The 20,720-nt window shown below is 41.8% G+C and overlaps 1 protein-coding gene across 1 annotated transcript in view; it reads left to right on the top strand.

Moving 5' to 3' along the window:
* The window catches only part of fam199x (family with sequence similarity 199, X-linked), a 31,021-nt gene extending 10,944 nt beyond the window's left edge, over positions 1 to 20,077 (top strand). The window contains exons 3-7 of the mRNA XM_072271039.1: positions 2,012 to 2,240; positions 5,075 to 5,227; positions 15,197 to 15,358; positions 16,447 to 16,701; positions 18,115 to 20,077. Coding sequence (XP_072127140.1) covers positions 2,012 to 2,240; positions 5,075 to 5,227; positions 15,197 to 15,358; positions 16,447 to 16,701; positions 18,115 to 18,285 — 970 coding nt within the window. The 3' untranslated portion in view covers positions 18,286 to 20,077. The remainder of the gene's footprint in view (positions 1 to 2,011; positions 2,241 to 5,074; positions 5,228 to 15,196; positions 15,359 to 16,446; positions 16,702 to 18,114) is intronic.
* Positions 20,078 to 20,720: the final 643 nt, after the last annotated feature.

The following is a 20,720-nucleotide window of genomic DNA, read 5'->3' as shown; positions in this document are numbered from 1 at the left end:
AAATTTCTGGGACTCATCAACAGATTTAGTTTTTTTTTGTTTTTTTTTAATATAGTTTCTCTATGTGGTATCTGTGAGTCCCGCTAAATTTTGTATCTTCGTACTTCTAATAATTTCTGTTTGTGGTGTCTGAGTCTACATCTTCTTGCCATTTAGTTTCTCAGGTGGATGACCTCACCTTACCCTAATGGTCACAGGTTTGGCCACGTTCCTCTCCCATCTGTACTGTATATTGTGACACCTAAACTTGGAGGTGTTCTCTAGGGTATCTGAGGTATGATCAGTCAATGGTAGGTGAATATAAAAGGCAGTTTGTACCAGTTATTTTGCTTCCTCTGACAGTGATGCTGTTACCTGAATAGATCTCTGCAGCACGTATTTATACAGCTCACACTTCTTACTTGACACTGTCACTGATCTTGCAGTGGATTGAGCTGAGAATAGCAGAGCATAATCACAGAGCACAGAAGTCATCCCTTCATCTTGCCAAGTCCACCCTGATCATTAGGCGTTTACACGAATCCTGCATTAATTATAAACACAAGAGATTCTGCAGATACTGGAAATCGAGAGTAACATGTACAAAATGCTGACGGAACTCAGCAGGTCAGGCAGCATTTAAGGAGGGAAATAAACAGTCGATGCTTCGATTCGATACCCTTTATCTAGGAAAGGGTTAGGTTGATTACGGGGTAGGTTAAAGGGTCGCATTAGGCCTGAACTGTGCTGTAATATTCTGTGTTCTACCTACATGTTAGGGACAATTTATACTGGCCCATTAACCTGCTAATCAGCACACCTTTTGGGATGTGTGAAGGGAAAGAAAGTGCCATGGAATAACAAAGCTACTTCGGGTGCTGTAGTAGTTTGCACAACACTATTACAGCTCAAGGCGTCAGTGTTTGGAATTCAGTTCTGGTGTCCTCTTAAAGAGGTTTGTATGTTCTTCTCGTGACAGTGTGCATTTCCTATTTGTGCTCTGGTTTCCTTCTGCAGTCCAAAGACCTGTCAATCAGTAGGTTAACTCGTCATTGTAAATTGTCCTGTGATTAAGCTGGGGCTAAATAGGTGGTTTGCTGGGTGGTGTGGATCATTGGCCCGGAAGGGACTGTTCCATGCTGTATCTCTAAATAAATAAATAAATAAATAGCGCCTGAAGACAACCACACACTGAGTGAGAATGCTGCTGTCTGTGTAGAGTTTGCACACCCGTGCCTCAAAACGTGTGACCTTCATTTTACCTTCCCAATATGGTGTCCAAGCAATTTCCGGATCCTCCAGAATCCAGTGAGAACTGGGTTTTGTTCTTGCTGTGAATATGAAGGGGAGGGAGAAAGCAGATTGCATTTGGAGTAACATGGAAAACGAATTCCTCTTTGGTCATTCGCACATTTCTGTCGTAGTATTTCCCCTTGTCTGGAGCAAAAACAGTTGATTTTATTTAGAGATACAGTGCGGAACAGGCCCTTCCAAACCATTGAGTCATGCCACTCGGTAACTGGCCTGTTGGTCGCTGGCCTAATCACAGGACAATTTACAATGAGCAATTGACCTGCTAATCTGTACATCTTTGGACTGTGGGAGGAAACTGGAGCACCTGAAGAAAACCCAGACGGTCACAGGGAGAAGGTACAAACTCCTTACAGGTGGCACTGGAATTGAACTCTGAACTCCGGAACGTCCCGAGCTGTAATAGCGGTGCGCTAATCACTTTGTTCTCATGCAGGTTCATGTATTTGAGGCATTTTTATAAGCACCATCAGATCTCTGATCGCACAGCTAACCAACCCATGAATATTATCTCACTGTTTTTGCTCACTGTATGCACTATTTTATTTATATATATAAAATAATTTATAGTCTGTTTTTATGTATTACTGCTGAAATTTGTGAAACAACAACTTTCATGACATACGCCAGTGATATTAAACTTGATTCTGAATTATATCGGAAGTATTAATATATACTAATACTTTGCAGAAAATTTTAAAAGTATCTTGTTGGCATGCAGATGGAATCTGACTTCCTGTGGAACGAGCGTTGCCAGCTCTGAATGCAGTGAGGAGCTCTTTTCCTCAGTTTCCTGTGGAGATCAGGAGGACTGCTACTCTCTGCTTGATGATCAAGAATTCACTCAGAACGCATCCTTTGACCTCTTTCCAGAGGGTAGTGTCTGCAGTGATGTGTCCTCCTCGATCAGTACCTATTGGGATTGGTCGGACAGTGAATTTGAGTGGCAGGTGAGCCTAAACAATTTTATGCCTGCAGTTTTAGCGTTAACCATGTTTTCCATAAGACACAAGAGCAGAATTAGGGCATTTAGCCCATCCGGTCTGCTCCACCATTCCATCATGTTTGATTATTATCCCTCTCAACCCCATTCTCCTACCTTCTCGTCTATCATGTTTGCTGTTGTGTGCTGGGGCAGCAGGCTGAGGGTAGCAGACACCACAGAATCAACAAACTCATTCGTAAGGCCAGTGATGTTGTGGGGATGGAACTGGACTCTCTCACGGTGGTGTCTGAAAAGAGGATGCTGTCTGAGTTGCATGCCATCTTGGTCAATGTCTCCCATCCACTACATAATGTACTGGGTGAGCACAGGAGTACGTTCAGCCAGAGACTCATCCCTCCGAGGTGCAGCACAGAGCGTCATAGGAAGTCATTCCTGCCTGTGGCCATCAAACTTTACAACTCCTCCCTTAGAGGGTCAGACACCCTGAGCCGATAGGCTGGTCCTGGACTTATTTCTTAATTTACTGGCATAATTTACATATTACTATTTAACTATTTATGGTTCTATTACTATTTATTATTTATGGTGCAACTGTAACAAAAACCAATTTCCCCCGGGATCAATAAAGTATGACTATGACTACTATAACCTTTGACACCCTGACTAATCAAGAATCTATCAACTTCCGCTTTAAATATAGATGACTTGGCCTGCACAGCTGTCTGTGGCAATAAATTCCACAGATTCTCCACCCTCTGGCTGAAGAAATTCCTCCTCATCTCTGTTCTAAAGGGATGTCCTTTTATTCTGTGGCTATGCCTTCTGGTCCTAGACTCTCCCACTGTCAGAAACATCCTCTCCATGTCCACATTATGTAGGCCTTTCAATATTTGATAGGTTTCAATGAGATCCCCCCACCTTCAATCTTCTAAACTTCAGTGAGTACAGACGCAATGCAGCATGCTGTTTGTCATGTGTCATTTCCTTCAAAGAACACTAATTATTTTTGCTCTCACCACCTATAGAAATTATTCTTCTCAATTCCATATTTAATCCCCTATTGAAAGTTATATTTCTGTTTCCAAAGTTCAAAAATAATGTTATTATCAAAGTACATATGTCACCATATACAACCCTGGGATTCATTTTCTTGTGGCATACTCAATAAATCTATAGAATAATAACCATAACAGAATCACTGAAAGACAGCCCAACTAGGGCATTCAACCAGAGTGCAGAAGACAAGAAACTGCAAACACAAAAAGAAGAAATAATAATAATAAATAAATATGCAATAAATATGGAGAACATGATGTGAAGAGCCCTTTAAAGTGAGTCTGTTGGTTGTGGGAACATTTCAGTGATGGAGTGACACAATTTACTCCAAATCTTTGCTGATTACATAAAATATATCTTTTCGTTCTTTTGCTTCTGTTCATTAATGCCTAATCTTTTGATGAAAGGATGCAGTTTATTTTTGCTTATTTTATTAAATCAAGTATGACTCTAGTCAGAGAATTGCACAGCACAGAAACAGGGCCTTTGACTTAATTTATCCACGCTGAACAAGATACTCACCTCAGCGATTCTCATTTGGTCACATTTGGCTTTTTTCCCTCTAAACCACGAGTTCCCAACCTGGGGTCCACAGGCCCCTTTGTTAATTGTAGGGGTCCATGGCATAAAAAAAACAAGTGACCTTCATTTAATCTTCCCAAGATAGTGTCCAAGCAATTCCCGGACCCTCCAGAATCCAGTGAGAACTGGGTTTGGTGCTTGCTGTGTCTGAAGGAGAGGGCAAAAACAGGTGTTTAGAGTTACATGGAAAAGGAATTCCTCTTTGGTCATTGCAACCTACTCTAAACTTTGCACCTGTACAAATGTCTTTTAATTGAATTGAACCTGCCTCTAATGTTGTGATTAATTAAGCTAAATTGCAGAAAGGTAGGAAATATAGCCATTACTTAGCCACGTGAATATTGTAACTCAGTGAGAAATCTGCATCTTTAAATAATGGGTGAAAAATAATATTGACTATGTTCTTTCTTGGCAAATAAATGTTTTGTGTGTAGCAAATTGTCAGTTTTCGGACACTAACTGTTGAGTAAATTTCTGTAAAATGCCCCTAAGTGTTTCAGGTAGAGATAGAGAGGACAGCCAGTGACTGTTTTTCACAACGGACATGACTAATATGTGAGCTCATCATTTTAAGGTGTTTGGAGGAAAATGTAGGGGGATATCAGAGGTTGTTTTTCTTTACACAGAGATTGCAATGCATTGCCAGAGGTGGTAGTCGAGGCAGATACATCGGGGAGATTTAGGAGACTCTTAGAGAGGCACATGGATGAATGTAAAATGGAAGACTATGGGAGTTCAGCATTAGATTGAAGCATAAGGTTAAAAGGCCAGAATACTATTGTGGGCCAAAGGGTCTGTACTGTGCAGTGATGTGGCCCTTGTGGCTAAAGGGATCGGGGGTATGGAGGGAAGGCTGGTACAGGGTTCTGAGTTGGATGATCAGCCGTGATCATACTGAGTGGCGGTGCAGGCTCGAAGGGCCAAATGGCCTACTCCTGCACCTATTTTCTATGTTTCTATATCCTATGTTCAATAGCACTTATTGCTGTGAAAGTTAAAATGTTTCTGGAGAGAAGACATATATTGACTGTGCCCTACCTATCTGGGGTTAGGTATTAATGACAATTGCGTAGTTGGGTTTAAAGTGCATTACAGTTAAAAGTTAACACATTTACTGATCTTAAGCGTGTTGCATTGTCACATTGTTCAGGCCAGTGATTTGAATTGGTTTGCTCTTAACATTTACTGATTCTTTTGCAGCTGGCTAGCAGTGATTTTGCTAGTGGAAGTGATGTCTTGTCTGATGTGGTTCCCAGCGTCACTAGTTCCCCATGCCCTGTTCTAAAAAGAAGAAATAAGCAGCACAGAAGTTTGGACGAGCTTCCGTGGAGTGCAATGACCAATGACGAGCAGGTATTTGGCCTTTGTTACATCTTCTGTGGGATGATTAAGTAATCATTAACCTAACCGAGTTAGCATAGTGGTTACATTAGAGAGATGAGAGATTAGCTTTATTTGTCAACACTTTATGTCAATGACCAACACAGTTGGAAGATGTGCTGGGGGCAGTCTGGAACTGTCACCATGCTACTGGTGCCATTATCGCATGCCTACACCTTGCTAACCCTGACCTGTACTCTTTGGAATGTGGGAGGAAATCGAAGCACCTGGAGGAACCCAGACTGTCATGAAGAAAATGTGTAAACCCCTTACAGACCCTGGAGGGAATCGAAGTCTGTCACTGAACACTGTAATAGTGTGTTAACTGCTACGCTATCATGCTGCCCCACATTTACCTGGTTTGCAATTCAGGTGTTTTCGGGGTAATGATCAGCAACACAAGTTCAAGTCTTGCCACTGTGATTTGAACAATTCTTAAATAAATTTTGTCTTTTTAAGGATAAAAATAGTCATGTACCCAAGGGAAGAGGCTTGCCATCTCTGGTCTATGTTTGACTTGTTAAGTATTCTCTGAAATACCTGAACAAAACATCCATAAGCTGCTCACGTACCATGAATGATTTTCTTTATGAATGGTTCACTATATAATGCATCCTTTACTAATTATAAGACCATAAGACATAGGAGCAGAATTAGGCCATTTAGCACATCAAGTCTGCTCCACCATTTCATTATGGCTGATCTGATTTTCTTCTCACCTCCAATCTCCTGCCTTCTCCTTGTATCCCTTCATGCTCTGACCAATCAAAAATCTATCAACCTTAAATATACATAAAGACTTGGGCTCCAGCACTGCTTGTGGTAAAGAATCACAGATATACCACTCTGGCTAAAGAAATCAGTCCTCATCTCTGTTCTAAAAGGCACCCCTCTATTCTGAGGCTGTGAACTCTGGTCTCTCCTACCATAGGAAACATTCTCTCCACATCCACTCTATCGCCGCCTCTCACCATTTGATAGGTTTCAATGAGGTCACCCATCATTCTTCTGAATTCTAGTGAGTACAGGCCCAGAGCATTTAGACATTTTGTATGACAAGACATTCAATCCTGGAATCATTTTTGTGAACCTCCTTTGAACTCTGTCCAGTTTCAGCACATTCTTTCCTAGGATAAGAGGCCTAAAGCTGCTCACAATACTCTCCAAATGAGGCCTCACCAATGCTTTATGAAGTTTCAACATTACAAGCTTGTTTTCATATTCTAGTCCTCTTCAAATGAATGCTAACATCACACTTGCCTTCCTCACCACTCAAGCTGCAAATTAACTTTTAGGGAATCCTGCACAAGGACTTCCAAGTTCCTTTGCACCCGTTTTTTGTGTTTTGTCTCCACTTAGAAAGTAGTCAATCCTTTCATTGGAGAGCCAGTGGATGTAGTGTACCTGGACTTACAGAAAGCCTTTGATAAAGTCCCACATAGGAGATGAGTGGGCAAAATTAGGGCACATGGTATTGGGGGCAGAGTACTGACATGGATTAAAAATTGGCTGGCTGACAGAAAACAAAGAGTAGTGATTAACAGGTCCCTTTCGGAATGGCAGGCAGTGACCAGTGAGGTACCGCAGGGTTCAGTGCTGGGACCTCAGCTGTTTACAATATATATTAATGATTTAGATGAAGAATTAAAAGTAACATTAGCAAATTTGCCGATGACACAAAGCTGGGTGGCAGTGTGAAATGTGAGGAGGATGTTATGAGAATGCAGGGTGACTTGGACAGGCTGGGTGAGTGGGCAGATGCATGGCAGATGCAGTTTAATGTGGATAAATGTGAGGTTATCCACTTTGGTGTAAGAACGGGAAGGCAGATTATTAACAATATTCACGTGGCCAAGAAATGGCAATATTTCCTACCTTCCTGCAATTTAGCTTAATCACAACATCAAGTTAGGAAAAGGGGAAGCACTACGAGATTCTTGTACATCAGTCACTGAAAGCAAGCATGCAAGTATAGCAGGCAGTGAAGAAAGCTAATGGCATGCTGGCCTTCATAACAAGGGGAATTGAGTATAAGAGCAAAGAGGTCCTTCTGCAGCTGTACAGGGCCCTGGTGAGACCACACCTGGAGTACTGTGTGCAGTTTTGGTCTCCAAATTTGAGGAAGGACGTTCTTGCTATTGAGGGAGTGCAGCGAAGGTTCACAAGGTTAATTCCCGGGATGGCGGGACTGTCATATGTCGAAAGATTGGAGCGACTGGGCTTGTATATTCTGGAATTTAGAAGGCTGAGAGGGGATCTTATTGAAACATATAAGATTATTAAGGGATTGGACACGCTGGAGGCAGGAAGCATGTTCCCACTGATGGGTGAGTCTAGAACCAGAGGCCACAGTTTAAGAATTAGGGGTAGGCCATTTAGAACGGAGTTGAGGAAAAACTTTTTCACCCAGAGAGTGGTGGATATATGGAATGCTCTGCCCCAGAAGGCTGTGGAGGCCAAGTCTCTGGATGCTTTCAAGAAAGAGATGGATAGAGCTCTTAAAGACAGCGTAATCAAAGGTTATGGGGATAAGGCAGGAACTGGATACTGATTGTGGATGATCAGCCACGATCACAGTGAATGGCGGTGCTGGCTCGAAGGGCCGAATAGCCTACTCCTGCACCTATTGTCTATTGTCTATTCTACCAAAGTGCATAACCATACACTTCCCAACACTGTATTCCATCTGCCATTTATTTGCCCATTCTCCTAATCTGTCTGAGTCCTTGTGTAGCTTTACTAGTTACTCAAAACTACCTTCTCCTCCACCTAGCTTCATATCATCTGCAAACTTTGCAGCAAAACCATGAATTACATCATCCAAATCATTGACATATAATGTAAAAAGAATTGGACCCAACACAAATCCCTGTGGAACATCACTAGTTACCTCCAGCCAGCCAGAAAAGGCTTCCTTTATTCCCACTTTTTGCATCCTGACAACCAGCCACTGCTTTACCCATACTAGAATCTTTCCTGTAATACCATGGGCTCGTAGCTTGTTAAGCAGCCTCATGTGTGGCACCTTGTCAAAAACCTTCTGAAAATCCAAGTACACAACACCGATTCTCCTATGTCTGTCCTGCTTGTTACTACTTCAAAGAATTTCAACAGATTTGTCAGGCAAGATTTTCTCTTGAGGAAACCATGCTGACTATGGCTTATTTTATCAAATGCCTCCAAGTGCCCTGAGATCTCATCCTTAATAATCGACTCCAACATTTTCCAAACCACTGAGGTCAGGCGAACTGACGTCTAGTTTCTTTTCTTTTACCTCTCTCTTGAAGAATGGAGTGACATTTGCAATTTTCCAGTCTTCCAGAACTATTTGAGGATCTAGTGATTCTTGAAAGATCATTAATAATGCCTTCACGATCTCTTCAGCCATCTCTTTCAAAACTCTGGGGTGTACACCATCTGGTTCAGGTGACTTATCTACCTTCAGACCTTTCAGTTTCCCAAGAACCTCTTCTCTAGTAATGGTAACTTCACACACTTCATGCCACCTGACACCTGGAACTTCTACCATACTGCTCATGTCCTCTACAGTGAAGACTGATGCAAAATACTTATTTTCTTTGTCCGCTATTTTGTTGTTCTCCATTACTACCTCTCCAACATCATTTTCCAGTATCCTGATATCCACTCCCGCCTCTCTTTTACACTTTTTGTGTCTGAAGAAACTTTTGGTATTCTCATCAATATTATTGGCTAACTTACTTTTGTATTCCATCTTTACTTTCTTAACAACTTTTTTAGTTGCCTTCTGTTGGTTTTTGAAAACTTTGCAATCTTCTAACTTCCCACTAATCTTTGCTCTATTTTATGTCCTGTCTTTGGCTTTTATGTTGGCTTTGACTTTCTTGTTAGCCATGGTTGTGTCATCTTTCCTTTAGAATACTTCTTCCTTTTTGGGATGTATATATACTGTGCCTTTCGAATTGCTTCTGGAAATTCCAGCCTTTGCTGCTCTGCTGTCATCTCTGCCAGTGTTCTTTTCCAATCACTTCTGGCCAACTCCTCTCTCATGCCTCTGTAGTTCCCTTTACTCTACTGTAATACTGGTATATGAGCTTAGCTCCTTCTCAAATTTCAGGGTGAATTCGATCATATGATCTCTGGCCCCAAAGAGTTCTTTTACCTTCAAGTCTCTCATAAATTCTGGTTCATTGCACAACACCCAGTCCAGCATAGCTGATCCCTTATTGGGCTCAACCATGAGTTGCTCTAAAAAGCCATCTTATAAAGGCACTAGAATTTCCCCCTTCTGTAATCCAGCATCAACCTGATTTTCCCATTCTACCTGCATTTTGAAGTCCCCCATGACTATTGTAACCTTGCCCTTTTGGCATGCATTTTCTACCTCCTGTTGTAATTTACTGCTGTTTGGGGGTATGTACACAACTCCCATCAGGATTTTTTACGCTTGCAGTTCTTTAGTTCTATCCACAATGATTCAATACTTTCCAACCCCATGTCACCTCTTTCAAATGATTTGATTTCATTTTATTTTTACCAACAGAGCAATGCTGACCCCTCTGTCTTCCTGCCTGTCCTTTCGATACAATGTGTGTCCTTGGACATTAAGTTCCCAGCTATAATCTTTCAGCCATGATTCAGCGATGCCCACAACATCGTACCTGCCAACCTGCAAATGTGTTGCAAGTTGATCTACCTTATTCTGTATACTGCGCATATTCAGATACAACACCTTCAGTCCTGTATTCACCCTTTTCAGTTTTATTGTACCATGCTCAACCTTTTCATTCTTAACTTTATCTGAGGTTTTGCCAACGTCTGTCTCCATAACCTCTCTACTAACCGGTCTGGCTCTCTGGTTCCCATCCCCCTGCATCTCTAGCTTAAACCCCATCGTGCATCATTAACAAACTTTCCTGCAAGGATATTAGACCTTTTCCAGTTCAGGTGCAAACCGTCCCTTTTGTACAAGTCCCACCTTCCCTGGAAGAGAGCCCAATGATCCGAAGATCTTATGCCCTCCCTCCTACACCAACTTGTTAGCCACGCATTAAACTGTATAATCTTCCTAGTTCTGGCCTCATTATCATGTGGCACTGGTAGCAGTCCTGAATTCACAATCCTGGAGAATCTGCCCTTTAACTTAGCACCTAACTTCCTGAACTCCCAGTGCAGAACTTTATCACTTGTCCAAACCACGTCATTGGTACCTACATGGACCACGACCTCTGGCTGTTCACCCACCCCCTTAAGAATGTTGAGGACTCGATCTGTGATATCCTGGACCCTGGCACCCAGGAGGCAACATACCATCCAGGAATCTTATTCTCGCCCACAGAATCTCCTGTCCATTCCCCCTAACTAATGGATCCCTTATCACCACAGTGTGCCTCTTCTTCCCCTTCCCTTCTGAGTCACAGAGACCCGACCACTGTACCCTTCTTCTGTTAGGTCACCCCCCCCCCCCATCCCCAACAGTATCCAAAGTGATACACCTGTTGTTGGGGGAGATGACCACAGGGGTACTCTGCACTGGCTCCTTAACCCCCTTTCCCTTCCTGACTGTTACCCAGTTTCCTGTGTCCTGCACCTTCAGTGCAGCTACCTCTCTATATGTCCTATCCATCACCCCTTCAGCCTCCCAACTGATCCAGAGTTCATCAAGTTCCAGCTCCAGCTCCTTGACCTGGTTTGTTAGAAGCTGCAGCTGGATGCAGTTCTCGCAGTTGTAGAGGTCAGGGACACTGAAGATCTTCCTGCCTTCCCAAATCCCGCAAGAGGAGCATTGCACTATCCCGCCTGTGGTCTCTATGGTCCTAGTTGAGCAGATGTAAAAGAGAAAACTTGGAGCTTTTCTTTCCTTTGCTTCAAGCCTCCCTTCAGTCAAGCCTCGAAGATCTAAAGCCTTAAGACCACCACTATATCCACTCAGTTGAAGGCCACTGCACTTGCCCTTGCCTTCCTTTAATTTGCTCTTTCTAATCAATCCCAAACACTGATTGGCCACTGGTCAAAGCTCTGTTACGCTGCTGCAAACTGCTCCTAATTGGTTCTGATTGAAGTTCTCCCTTCTCCAAACTTCTGAAGTCCAGATTGGCTGCTCTTATGTACTGGATTGAGCCAGTTGTGCTTCAATCTGGTAGATAGTTAGTAAACAGTGTAAACTGTAACAAAAGCAGCATTAATAACATATTGTCATTCATAGATTTTCCCCCCTAAGGATTTATATTGTATGACAGAGTGTTATAGAGCTCACAGCATGGAAATGGGACCTTCAATCTCACTGCTACGATCAGAAGTTCCCACCTGCTTCAATTATACCAGTGCCCTAGAGGAGTTGTGTGAGCTGTCTTAATGACTATCATCCAGTAGCACTCATATCTCCGCTGATGGAATGCTTTGAGAGCTTGGTCATGGCTAGAATCAACTCCTGCCTCTGCAAGGATCTGGACCCACTGCAATTTGCCTGTCACCAAAATAAGTCTATGATAAACACAATCTCAATTGCTTTCCACATGGCCTTAGATCACCTGGACAATGCAACCACCTATGTCAGGATGCTGTTCATTGACAATAGCTCAGCACTTAACACCATCATTCCTACAATCATGATCGAAAAGCTACAAAACCTAGGCCTCTGTATCTCCCTCTGCAAGTGGATCCCTGACTTCCTAACTGGAAGGCCACAATGTGCGGGGATTGCTAATAACATCTCCTCGCTGACGATCGATACTGGTTTACTTCAGGGATGTGCGCTGCTCTATTCTCTCAACACCCATGACTGTGTGGCTAGGCACAGCTCTAATGCCATCGATAAATTTGCTGATGATACAACTATTGTTGGCAGAATTTCACATGGAGATGAGAGGGCGTACAGGAGCGAGATATACCAGCTAGTTGAGTGGGGTTGCAGCAGCAACCTTGCACTCAACATCAGTAAGACCAAAGAGCTGATAGCGGACTTCAGAAAGGGTAAGATGAGTGAACGTGTGTCCTATCCTCATCGAGGGATCAGAATTGGAGAGAGTGAGCAATTTCCTGGGTGTCAGTATCCCTGAGGTATACTTCATCGGGAGTTTGAGGAGATTTGGTTTGTTGCCTAAGACACTCGAAAACTTCTATAGGTGTGTCGTGGAATGCATTCTGACTGACTGCGTCACCGTCTGGTATGGTTGCGGGGAGGGGTGGATACTGCACAGAATCGAAAGAAGCTACAGAAGGTTATTAAATTAGCTCCATCATGGATACTAGCCTCCGTAGTAACCAAGATGGGGAAGAGTATAGTGCGAAAGTATTCCATTATTTGGTCATTTGAATAAAGCCATGTCAGTAACAATGTTCAAATGAACAAGGGCAATGTTGACTGTGCAATATATAAGAAGTCTATCAAATTTTATAGTAAAATGGATTACTTCTCAGTGTCTTGAACATTGCAATTTAATCTGTTTAAATTTGTGTTTGAGGAATGATGTTTCCCACAAGTTTCAATTTGAATTGTGTTTGTAAGGTCAATTTTTTACTCATGAAAATAATACTGCCCCAGGCAAACAAGAATTAAAGTTAAATAATTTATAACACTAAAGTTTTTACAAGATTCTGATAGAGCCTTAAATTGACTCCCACACAATCCCAAACAATTACAGTAAAAATGGCAATTACTTTGCACTTGTAGAATTCAAAGATCTTCCTTAAAGGAAACCTTATGATTTTTTTTATGCTGTTTGTATGATCTCAGAGTGGTACTTCCCAACATTAAAAACCATAATAATTCCTTGGAAAAACCATACAATTAATACTGTGTGTGACTGAGGTCAGAGAAATCTGCCCACGGTACAGCTGGACATTTAATCCTTCAAACCATATCATATTTTTATGAAAACAACAATTTGATTGTTTTCACAACTATTTGCAGTGTCAGTACACAGAAAGTGCTGGTGGAAGTAACATTAGGTAATATAGCAGATAACATATGAGGAACATTTGGTGGTTCTGGACCTGTACTCACTGGAGATTAGAAGAATGAAGGGGATCTCCTCTGCCATCCAATTTCTGAAAGGACATTGAACCTATGAACATTAACTCACTTTTTTTCTCTTTTTGCACTAATTATTTAATTTAACTTTATATGTAAACTTTAAATTAAAGTAAATATATATGCTTACTGTAATTTACAGTTTGTTTTCTGTATCATAATGTATTGTTGCTGCATAACAGCAAAATTTCACAACATATGCTGATTCTCATTAAAACCTATAAAATATTGAAAGACCTAGACAAAGTGGACTGGAAAGGATTTTCCCAATAGTGGGAGAATCTAGGACCAGAGGGTACAGCCTCAGAATGCAAGTACGCCCCTTTGGAACAGAGATGAGGGGGAATTTCTTTAGTCAGAGGGTGGTGAATCTGTGGAATTCATTGCCACCGGCAGCTGTGGAGACTAAGGTTGATTTATACTTGTGCATACTAGCTTACGCCGTAGCCTACGCAAGTGGGCTATGCCATTGTGAGCATTTATACTTGTGCGTTGGTGTGTCTGCGTTGCTCTGCAATTCACTGCCAAAACGCTAGTTGGCGGTGGGGTTTCTATGCCACTGAAACTCAACACGAAGAAACTCAAACTTCAAACAATGGCAACTGACACTGAAGGAGGGTGAATTTTCTGTGCTTGTCCGGCCACTGAGAGACATGGACGAGAAAATGCATTTCAGATATTTTCGGATGTCGGCAGGTAGATTTGAAGATTTGGTTCATCGTCTCCAACCATTTATTTCGCATCAGTGTACGCACAATATACTCAGAGACTAGCAATCACCATTGGAGTTTTAGCTTCAGGTGGAAGTCAACAGGCTGTAGCAACTAGCTACAAACTGGTGTCAAGCACAGGGTCCTCCATAATTTTGGAGGTCTGTAAAGCTTTATGGAAAGCACTGCAGCCAGAGTTCCTTCCCTGCCCTTCAGTCGCCCAGTAGGAAGCTATTGCAGCGTAGGAGGAAATGCGGTGCTACCAAGCGGTCCAATCATAGTTGTTGCAGTCTACGTTGGCGCGATGCGTAGTTACATTTTTGGGGAGGTGTGCTTCAGGCTACGGCGTAGGGTAGAGTGTAGGGTATGTGGCTACGGCGTCGATTTGACGCACAGGTATAAATTGGCCTTAAGTCATTGAGTACATTTGAAGTGGAGGTTGATAGGTTCTTGATTAGTAAGGATGTCACAGGGAGAAGGCAGAAAAGTGGGGTTATGCGGGATAATAAATCAGCCATGATTGGAATGGGCTGAATGGTCTATGTATCCTCCTTTGTCTGGTGCTCTTATGGACATGAAATGTGTTGTTTTGCAGCAGCAATATCGTGCAACATTGTAAAATTACTAAATAATAAATAAATAGTGCAAAAAAAATGGAATAAGAGGGGTTTACGGAATTCGGAAGTCTGATGGCAGAGAAGGAACTGTTCCTAAATGTTGTGCGCTGTTCTTCAGGCTCCTGTACCTCCTCCCTGACAGTGGTAATGAGAAGAGGGTGTGTAACAGATAGTGAGGGTCCCTAATAATAGATGTTGCCTTCTTGAGGGATAGACTCTTGAAGCTGTTCCCCCATAGTGGGGAGGGTTGTTCCCATGATGGAGCTGACTGAATCTCCAACTCCCTGCAGCTCTCTTACGATTTTGTGCACTGGAAGCTCCACTCCAGGCTGTGATGCAGCCAGTTAGAATGCTTTGCCACTGTATATCTGTCGAAGTTTGCAAGAATTTTTGATGATATATTGAATCTCCTCAAACTCCTAGTGAAGTAGAGCTGCTAGTGTGTGTTCTCCTGATTTCCCCTTCCTGATCCACAATTGTAAGGAAAATTAAACTGTAAGACTATTACCTTATACTGCAGTTGGTTACATTAATAATATTAAGGGGTATAATATGTTCACTTGCTTGTTAGTGTTAACTTGCTTGCTGTTTCTTCTTGTTTCAGGTTGAATACATTGAGTACTTGAGCCGTAAAGTTAGTACAGAAATGGGACTCCGGGAGCAACTTGACATTATTAAAATCATTGACCCAAATGCTCAGATTTCACCCACAGATAGTGAATTTATAATTGAACTCAACTGTCTGACGGATGAAAAGTTAAAACAGGTAAATTTCAATACGTAATGGAAGCCGTGTATTTCCCTGAAGATGTGAATGACGTGGTTACTTTTCACTGTATAATGACGACAGGAACATACCTGCATTTAACAAGTACAGATTTCTGTTATTTTTTAAATTCAGTGCATATTTAGAGATTGAGATTAGCTTTATTTGCCATGTACACAAAATGTACAGTATAGTTGGTGTCAACAGTCACCATTGCCCGAGGATGTGCTAAGGGCTGTTCCCAGATGTCGCCATACATCCAGATCTAAAATAGTATGCCCATAACTCACTAATCCTAACTCATATGTCTTTGGAATGTGGGAGGAAACCAGAGCACCCAGAGGAAACCAACACTGACACTTGGAAAACATACTGTACAAACTCTTACAGACAGTGGCGGGAATTGAACCCTGATCTTCTGCTTGCTGGCACTGTAAAGCATTATGCTAACTGCTATGCTACCATAAAATATAAAACAGTACAACACAGTGCCAGTCCTTTGGCCTACGATGTTGTGCTGACCTTTTAATCTACTCTAAGATCAATCTAACCCTTCCCTCCACATAGCCCTCCATTTTTTTTTGACTACCTGATCCACATGCCTAACCCTAATATATCTGCCTTTACCACCACCTCTGGCAGCACATTCCACACATTGTCCACTCCCTTTTTAAAAATCTTACCTCTGACACCACCCTATACTTTCCTCCAGTCACCTTAAAATTATTTCCCCTCGTATTAGCTGTTGTGATTTTCCCCTTAAACAATTCCTTCAAAATCCTTACCCTGGGAGAGAGATCACAATTTGTGCATTATGTGTTATACAATTCTATAAATAGAACATAGAACTGTACAGCACAGTAAAGGCCCTTTGGCCCACCATGTTGTGCTGACCCGTTAAACCTACTGTCAAGATCAATCTAACGCTTGCCTGCCACATAGCTCTCATTTCTCTGTCATCCATGTGCCTATCTCAGAGTCTCGTAAATGTCCTCAAAGTATCTGCCTTGCTACTGTGCCATATTCATGTCGGTACCATATATGCGGGGCGCAGCATGAGTGATCAGCCCATTTAATGTCCTATTTAGGTAAGGAATTACATTAAAGAGCACGGTGCCCGTCAGCGATCCGTGCGTGAAAGCTGGAGAAGGGGTAGCTACGCTGGCTGCGGGGTCGGCGGTCTGAGTGGAGCCAGCAGCAGCAGTGCGAGCTTGGTAAGTTCAGCGAGCAGCAGTGGGTCCAGTGGAAGCAACTCCGCGTCAGCTTCCAGCGCCAACATGAGCCGAGCCCACAGTGACAGTAACCTGTCCACCAGTGCTGCTGACAGGATAAGAGACTCAAAGGTAAGAGACCATTCTTTAAAAACAGTTGTATTTACTGTCGTTGCAAGGCTCAGTTGGTTATATTATTCTCGATCCCAACACCCAGACTCCCCTAATATCTAGGGGTACACTCTCTGAACTGATGATTTAGACATCATGTTTCATTATGTTTTCTTGCTATGCTAAATTTCCAAGCAAAGTACTCCAGCTTTTCAACCATAAGACAACGGAGTCTAATTAGGCCGTTCAACCCATCGGATCTGCTCTTCCAATTGATCCTCTCAACTCCATTCTCCTGCCTTCTCCCGGTAACCTTTGACGCCCTTTCTAATCAATACATTTTCAACTATAAATCTCCTCAATGACTTGGCCGCCACTCCTACTCATCTCTGTTCTAAAGGGATGTCCTTGTATACTGAGGCTGTACTACTGATCATAATCTCTCCCACTGCAGGAAACATCCACTCCATATATACTCTATCTAGGCCTTTCAATATTCAATTGGTTTTAATAAGATCCTCCTCAGTCTTCTAAAGTCCAGTGAGTACAGGGACAGAGCCATCAAATATTCCTAAACGTTAGCTGCTATATTATCACTCAGAGCAGTACAGATCAGGAGTAGACCCTTTGGCCAACAATGTCTGTGCCAAGCGCAAATCCAAATCAATGTAAATTTCTTCTGGTTACAAGGACAAGGCAGAACAATGGGAATTAGAAGGAAAATAAATCGGTCATGATCGAATAGTGGAGCAGGATTGATGGGCTGAACGGCCTTATCGTGCTCTAATGTTTTATGGTCAGACATGATCCCACTTCGTCTATTCCCTCTATATAGCAGCTTTCTAGTCCAATAGCAGCTTTCATTACTCCCCCAGCAGCCCGCTTCAGACACCTACCACTCGGTGTAAAAAAAAATTGCTCACATCTCCTTTAACCATCTTCCCCACACCTCCCACAACCCTCCCCCACCTTAAATGAGTGTCCTCTTGTACTTGACATTTGTACCCTAGGGATTAGATTCTGCCTACCCCAACAATGTTTCTCAAAATTTTATAACCTTCCATCAGGTCCACTCAACCTCAGAGAACACAACGTTAAGTTTGCTCAACCTCTGCTTGCAACTGTTGCCCTCTAGTCCAGGCAACATCTGAATTATGCTTTTCTGCACCCTCTCTCAAAACTTCCATTCATGGGGCAGCCAGAGTTGCACAAAAGGTCCAAGTAAGACTAAATAAAGAGTTGTGTGCAGTTTTTAAATCTGTTACTACCAGTAAATTAGGTTTTCTGGACATTTTGGGAGATTTGCAAGCTTTGAGGTATATAGATGTGACAATTAGTAACTTTTCTTCTACTGTTTTCCCTCTCACTCTCTGTCTCTCTCATCCTCATCCCCATTCTCTCTCTCCCCGCCGCCACCCTCCAATGGTTTGGCAGAAGCGATCCAAACAGCGTAAACTGCAACAGAAAGCAATGCGTAAGCGCCAGCTGAAAGAGCAGCGCCAGGCAAGGAAAGAAAGATTGAGCGGCCTTTTCCTGAACGAGGAAGTGCTCTCTGTGAAGGTGGCTGAGGAAGACCATGAAGGAGACGTGGACATATTAATGTGACCAAATGTAAAATAGCAAGATAGAATTTTAAATATAGTAGATTATGTAACCGGTGGAAAATCTGGAGCTGAAAGTAGAGACAAAAGCTAAAAGGAGCTGATTTCTGTTTATAATTTAACATTGTGTACTTTATTTTGTGTTTTCAAAACAACTTGGTAATTATTACAGCGGCTGAAACACTAATTTGTATAGAAAGTGTTAAGTGTAGTTCAGTCTGTAAGATATCCAATTGACCTGGCAACAAACAGTATGCTTTTGAAATCTTATATATTCCTATAACACTAACGTGTGCACTATTTTAGTAGAAATATACTTCATTTTTTTGTGCTTTACTGTGGTATTTGAAATATTGCCTGTGGACTGTATATATAGATATTATATATCAGGATATTTCATGTTTTCTTACAAATATTGTTCAAATCCAATGAAATTTGGAAATTTGACTACATTTGTCAATGACTCACTAGTGCTTTATTACCTGAATTGCCAAAATGCATGATTAACCCTGTCAAATTTTGCCATATTTTATTGAAATATCCATTGTGTTCTGGTTACACACTTCATCTAAATTGGATCAGTTTGCAAGGATTAGGAAACTAATTATTTATAGGAAAAAAAACACCTTTTTTATATTAATAGAACTGACTTGGATAATAGAATTGTGTTTAAAAAAAATGAGTGTGTTTACTCCAAAAGCAAGATTTTGTTTCTCTCATGATTAATTGAGCTTTTTTGTAAGCAGTGAAGAGAATTCAAAGTTGCTTCTTGTAAAAACAAAATGCTGGTAATTATTGCAGAACTGTTGTAGTGCTTAATATTTTGAAAACCACCAGCACTCTGTTCAGACACTGGAGCAACACTCATAAGCAGTGTTCTCTCTAATTTTTTTTAACAGCTGCCCAGACTAACCATTGCTCCAAGCAGGAAAATTTACATGGCTGAAAACTGTGATATCTTAAATGGTTTTTTTTCTATAATATGAATTCTATAATATAATATGAATATTTGAAGTGAAAATTGGAAAATCACATACTTTTGATTTTACTTATTGAAATACAGTATAACAAAGAACATCTTTCACATTTCGTAAACTTTTTCCAGCTGCGTCCAATTCCAGCTGTGCGGCAACAAAGGCTATGCACAGGGAGCATCTTAGTTACCGCGCGGCTGTGCACCTGCACGACTTAGAGGGAACAGTGCTCATAAGTCTCAACTTCAATGTCTCCTGATTGGATTTGGGATGATGCCAACAGAGCGGCTGAAAGTGGAAACTCTATTACTGAACCTAGCAGAAAAATAAGAGGGATCTCATAGGTTTTCTGCAAAGATTACTTCATTCCTCTCCACCTCCAGTGGGACGCAGCTTTCCCCCTCTCTCCACTACGTTAGGGTATAAACAGCAGTATAAAATGGAGAGGGGAAATAGCTTAAATGTCCTTTTGTGTACAGTACTTATGATATCACAGGTTAGTATATATGCTCTGCAGTACTCTACATGCAAGGACTACACTGAGTAAATGTACTAGTGCATAAAGTAATTGAAAATTGCTTGCTTTCATGTGTGAAGGAAAAAAACGCAGAAGCATTTGTGACCCACTTTGGATTTTAATTTAACTGAGCTTCCATGAGCAAAGATTTGTGGTCTTTTCTGCCTTTTGGTTTACCCTCCACTGCACAGGTAAAATATTGCCTCGTAGCTTTTGTTGCAAATTACTGATACTTGTTGAATCTAAACAAGATGACTGGATAGTCAGATGCAAAATTTACATTAAAAGAGTAGTATGATTTTGGATGTGAATTTGTACTGTGACTTATTGAGTAGTTGAATTATGCAAAATTCGTACTTGTGTTACTTTGCGTTTGGGTTCATTGTCTCAGGTTTCTGAATAATTCTTGAGTTTGATGGCTGGGCTAAGAGCTAAGTGTGTGCATTATGTATAAACAAGTGATTCTGCAGATGCTGCAAATCTTGAGCAACACAAAATGGAGGGGGATCTCAGCAGGTCAGGCAGCATCTTGGGACGAGAATAAACAAATAACGTTTTGGGCAGAGAGATTTTATTAGGACTTGAAGGGGGGGGGGTGTGAAGAAGCCAGAATAAGAAGGTGGGGGGTGGGGAAGAGGAAGGAGTACAAGCTGATAGATGATAGGTGAAACAAGGTGGGGGGTGGGGAAGGAGGGATGAACGAAGAAGCTGGGAGGTGATAGGTAGAAGTAGGAAGGGGCTGAAGAAGAAGGGATTTGATGGAGAGGACAATGGACCATGGAAGAAGGGGGAGGAGGAGAGGCATTAGAGGGAGGTGATGAGCAGGTTAGAAGGGAGGGGGTGAGAGGGGGATCAGAATAGGGAATGCAAAATGGGGAGGGGGAGAAATTAGTGGAAGTCAGAGAAATCTATGTTCATTCCTGGCACTTAATCCATAACATTCTGTTT

This window comes from Mobula birostris, chromosome 10 (assembly GCF_030028105.1).
Source record: "Mobula birostris isolate sMobBir1 chromosome 10, sMobBir1.hap1, whole genome shotgun sequence".
NCBI lineage: Eukaryota > Metazoa > Chordata > Chondrichthyes > Myliobatiformes > Myliobatidae > Mobula > Mobula birostris.
This window is presented reverse-complemented; position numbering and strand designations above follow the sequence as displayed.